Consider the following 4253-nt stretch of genomic DNA (forward strand, 5'->3'; position numbering starts at 1 on the left):
CGAACTAGCAATCCTCAACAACTTTTTAATTTTTAAACCAGGAGCTAAAGGCCTGTTTCATGAAATCACACACCCAGCAATCAGCAGTTGTAGGATTAATCTGAACAGGGGTTCATACACCACTAGTTGGCAGTGTTGCACATATTGTACATGAATTGTTAAAGTGTAAGTGTCAAATTGAACAAGAGCATTAAAATTAGCTTCCGCTAAGTTTTCTATGACAAAAGTGTTTTTGAAGTTGCGGACCTAAATATTCTCATGAGCACTTCATAAATTGCAGAGCTAATTTTTGGATTAACGCTGCCACCACTGTAAACAGTATATTTATATAGAAATGTTCAGTTAGGAGAATAATAACCCCCATGGTATAAATCAAATCAAAGTGAAACATACCTCTGTTCTCCCGGAAAGAATTTTCAGGTTTGGGTATTGCTGTGCTTCGTCGGGTCTGAAAGTGAGAAAAAGTCTAGTTTTAAATGAAGTATTAACACGTTTTCTTGGTTTTTTCAAACACACAAAAATAATTAGCCTACAATTACTTCCTAGTGATAGAATCTTTACTTTAAATACCAAAAAGCCTTTATAACCTTTGCAAAAACATATTTGAGTAAATGTCACATTGACGTGACTTCTTTTAAATATAACACTTTATAGAAGACACAATTATTTTATCTTATAGCAGATAAAACAAAAAAATGATATTTAATAAAATTAGAAATACACTACACAAAGAACTAAATACATACATTATATTTATGTACATTATTTAGGCCTCAGTTTATGAAGACAGCAGCTAACATTACCAAATACCATGCACAAATCAAACAGTAGGCTGTGTTAAAAGTGGGTGTGTTGTGTGTGATTTGCTGACATATACAGGCACAAAGAGTTATGAGTGCAGCGCTGGTAAGGACTGCCCTGTTCAAATGAGGATTTAGTGTGTGTCAGATGGATGGAGTGTGTTTTTAGAACATAGACCGACAACCTGCTGCTCCAGAGCTGGTCTTTGTAGCCTTGTCAAAAAAAGATTAGTTTATTTTTATTTGTGGATTAATTTTTTGTTGCACAGTTATCTTGAAAGTCTATGTAAGATTTTAATAGTCTGTCAACCAAATCATGCATCACAGCTGCCTGTTGATGCAGATGTCCAGCATGAGGTGACTGACCGGTGGAGAGGAGTAAGCTCTTTTCACTGACCGGTTCACTTCAGAATCTGGTTCAAAGTCCTGGTCCTCACCTTCAGAGCTCTTCATGGCCAAGCCCCAGAATACATTAAAAGTCTCATTTCACCTTACAACCCCAGAGGAGACCTCCACTCACAGGATCAACACCTCCTTATGGTTCCCCTCACTCACTTTAAGACCCGTGGTGACCGGTCCTTCTCCTCTGTGGCCCCCAGGCTCTGGAATGAACTCCCTGTTAATCTGAGCTCCCTTCATGACATTGTCTTTTTCAAGACACTCCTAAAAACTCACTTCTTCTGTCAAGTGTTTATCTAACCATTTCACCATTACTGCCAGTCTACCTCCATAGTGAATGCTTCACTAATCTGTGTTTATTATTGAACTTACACCATATTTTCTCTCCTGCATTCATTATGTTTTTGTGTATTATTGTATATTTTGAACTACATTGACCTTGTGTTTGATTTATAATTTTAGAAATTAATTCTTGATTTGATGTTTTAATTTTTGTTGCTTATGTTTAATTATGTTTTTCTGTTTCATTTTATTATTTTCACTATTTTTATACTGTTCATGATTGTACAACACCTTGTGAATATATTTCTGTGAAAGGAGCTTTATAAATAAAACTTTACTCACTTGCTTCCTTACTGTCTTAAGGATTTCAAAGAAAAACAAAATCACATTAATAGTGAATACTGCCAATGTGCAAATATTGTAATGCAGGCTGCATTTGGAGAAAGATTCAGAAAAAATAAATAAATTTTAAAAAAGCATCTGTAGAAGGTTTTCAACTCCAAAAAAATTCAGGATGGTAGTTTAGAGTTAATTTATTTATAGTTAGGCTACATTTTAAAAGCTGCAGTGATATATATTGTATTCATTAAAGTGGACTAAATGATATCATCCTGCACTGCGAGATCAGAGCAGAGGTATCCAGTGAGTGCAGTCAGGTTGTAGATCGTTCGTATGGATTTTCATTTATTTTGCATCCATACAGTAGGCAGTCCTGCAGACTTTTTTAAAACTTTCCTTCAAATTGATTTGTCACAGAGCCAGCAGGCTATGAGGAAACAAAGACGCCTTCATCGTCTCCACCGTACCTGCAAAAGCTGTCATCTCTGCCACTCTGTGAGAGGTCGCAGCCCACGGTCCCCTCCCCTCAAACTGTGTGAGTTCAACTTTGGCAATGAAATTAGCTAACATGATATGTTAACTAGGAAAATATCAAAAAAATTAAATGAATCAAATCCTTCAAAAAGGATGTTAATCAATGTTTGATGTGTACTTGACAAAAATAAAGAAATGAAGAAGACGTGTACAGGGTGCAGTGAGGAGCAGACCTTTGGCACTTTGCTGGGTTTGGCGTCACCAGATGGAGCGAGAGGAGTTTCAGGACTCTGTGGGATCTCATCATCAGGAGCCACATCTGGATTCAAAGCAAAGACGCTCTCCAGATCGATCTGAGGCACAAGCAAGACTAAAATATAATTACTATCACAACTTTTCATTATTTTCTCTCATCTCAGCTATGTGGCATGAAAAGCCGTCTGAGACTAAGGAACTGTGAAGAATCCACAGCACCAAGAATCTGGTCCAGGTTCAGCTAAATTCATTCAATCTAACACTAATGATTTCACCTGGAATAACCATTCTGCTAGCTGCATTAAAGGATCCACATTATTACCACAAACTAAAGCAGGAGTGGGTAATATGCTAAACAAAAACAAACAAAGTGATCTGCAGCTGAGTGTTTATGAGAGGACTGATCCGTCAATAAAAGAAAAAATACTTAACGTTTAGAAAAGGATCCTTTACAACAGAACTAAGGTGAAAATTTGAATCAAATACACCCAAAAAATCATGACCTGAGATTTTCCAAACTGGTTTCCCTGATCTGTAGGGGAACCTGAGGGTCCCGCTGTGACCAGAATGATTAACTTCACTTTTGTTTTCATCAAAATTGAGAAAGTTTGAAGCCATGAGTAGTTTTAGTGAAAAAGAATGACTGTGCTTAAACTGAAGTGTTATCTGCACATGAATGAATTAAGATGTTACATTTTCTAAAGATGCAGCAGATCATGTAGATGGAAATTAAAATAGGTTCAAGAACAGACTCTTGGAGAACTCCACGTTAGGGGGGCTAAGGAAAAAAACTATAAACCGAGGGTCAGAGAGACACAGCTGTCAACCAGACCAGACCTAAACTAGTAGTGCAGCACCTTTGAAACCACACTGCTGCAGCTTGGAGATCAAAGTGGTGTGGTCAACTGTGTTAAAGGCAGTTTTCAGGTGTAAAGTAAAAGAATGGATCTGTAATCTGTAGATGATTAAAGACCATTAAAATGTTTAAAAGTACAGTGTCTGTGTTATAAAGGGCTTTGAAACCAATTTCATTCATTCTAGAGGGTCAATATCATGTAAAATCAACTTTTTGTCATGATTTTTCAGTTTCACCTTGGTTTTCCTAGTGTTTCTATGTTCCCCAGTGTGTCTCAGCCCAGCTGCCCCTTATTTGTCTGATTAGTCACCCTCGTGTTTCTCACCAGGTGTTCTCAGTTTGTCCATTAGTTGTCAGTGTATTTAAGTCCTGTCTTGTCTCAGTCTGGGGTCAGATCCTTGTTTACTGTTTGCGATCTCTTGTTCCTTGTTCTCTTGCTCTTTATTCATGTTCTTGATCCTGCCCAAATCTCCTATTCTTGTTTGCTGCCACGTCAGCACCTTTTGTTTTGTCTTAATAAACCTTTTTTGCCACCCTCACTCAGTCCTGCATTTTGGGGTTCAAACAAACCCAGCCAACTCCTTACACTTTTTGAGTTTTATATCATGTTATAATGTTATACTGTCATAAAAACATGTCCAAAGCCTTGCTCTGACTCATTCATCATGTTTGAGAAATCCTGCAGTGTTTTTATGAAGCCATGCTGAGGAGCAAAACGACAGGTGGGGACCAGAAACTCCTTTTGGTACCAGAAACACCTCTGGGACCAGAAACACCTCTGGGATGTGTCTTTAAGCCAAACTTCCTCATTACGGAGCACACCTCCCCACCCCCACTCCACCCCACAC

The 4253-nt window shown here is 37.9% G+C and overlaps 1 protein-coding gene across 1 annotated transcript in view; it reads right to left on the bottom strand.

Moving 5' to 3' along the window:
- The window catches only part of LOC106531227 (kinesin-like protein KIF2A), a gene marked incomplete at its 3' end in the record, with an annotated part of 57304 nt that overhangs the window by 35554 nt on the left and 17497 nt on the right, over window positions 1-4253 (bottom strand). Inside the window, 2 exon segments of the mRNA XM_014027017.1 lie at window positions 394-448; window positions 2528-2647. Coding sequence (XP_013882471.1) covers window positions 394-448; window positions 2528-2647 — 175 coding nt within the window.

Source organism: Austrofundulus limnaeus, unplaced genomic scaffold (genome assembly GCF_001266775.1).
Source record: "Austrofundulus limnaeus strain Quisiro unplaced genomic scaffold, Austrofundulus_limnaeus-1.0 Scaffold608, whole genome shotgun sequence".
Classification (NCBI taxonomy): Eukaryota; Metazoa; Chordata; class Actinopteri; order Cyprinodontiformes; family Rivulidae; genus Austrofundulus; species Austrofundulus limnaeus.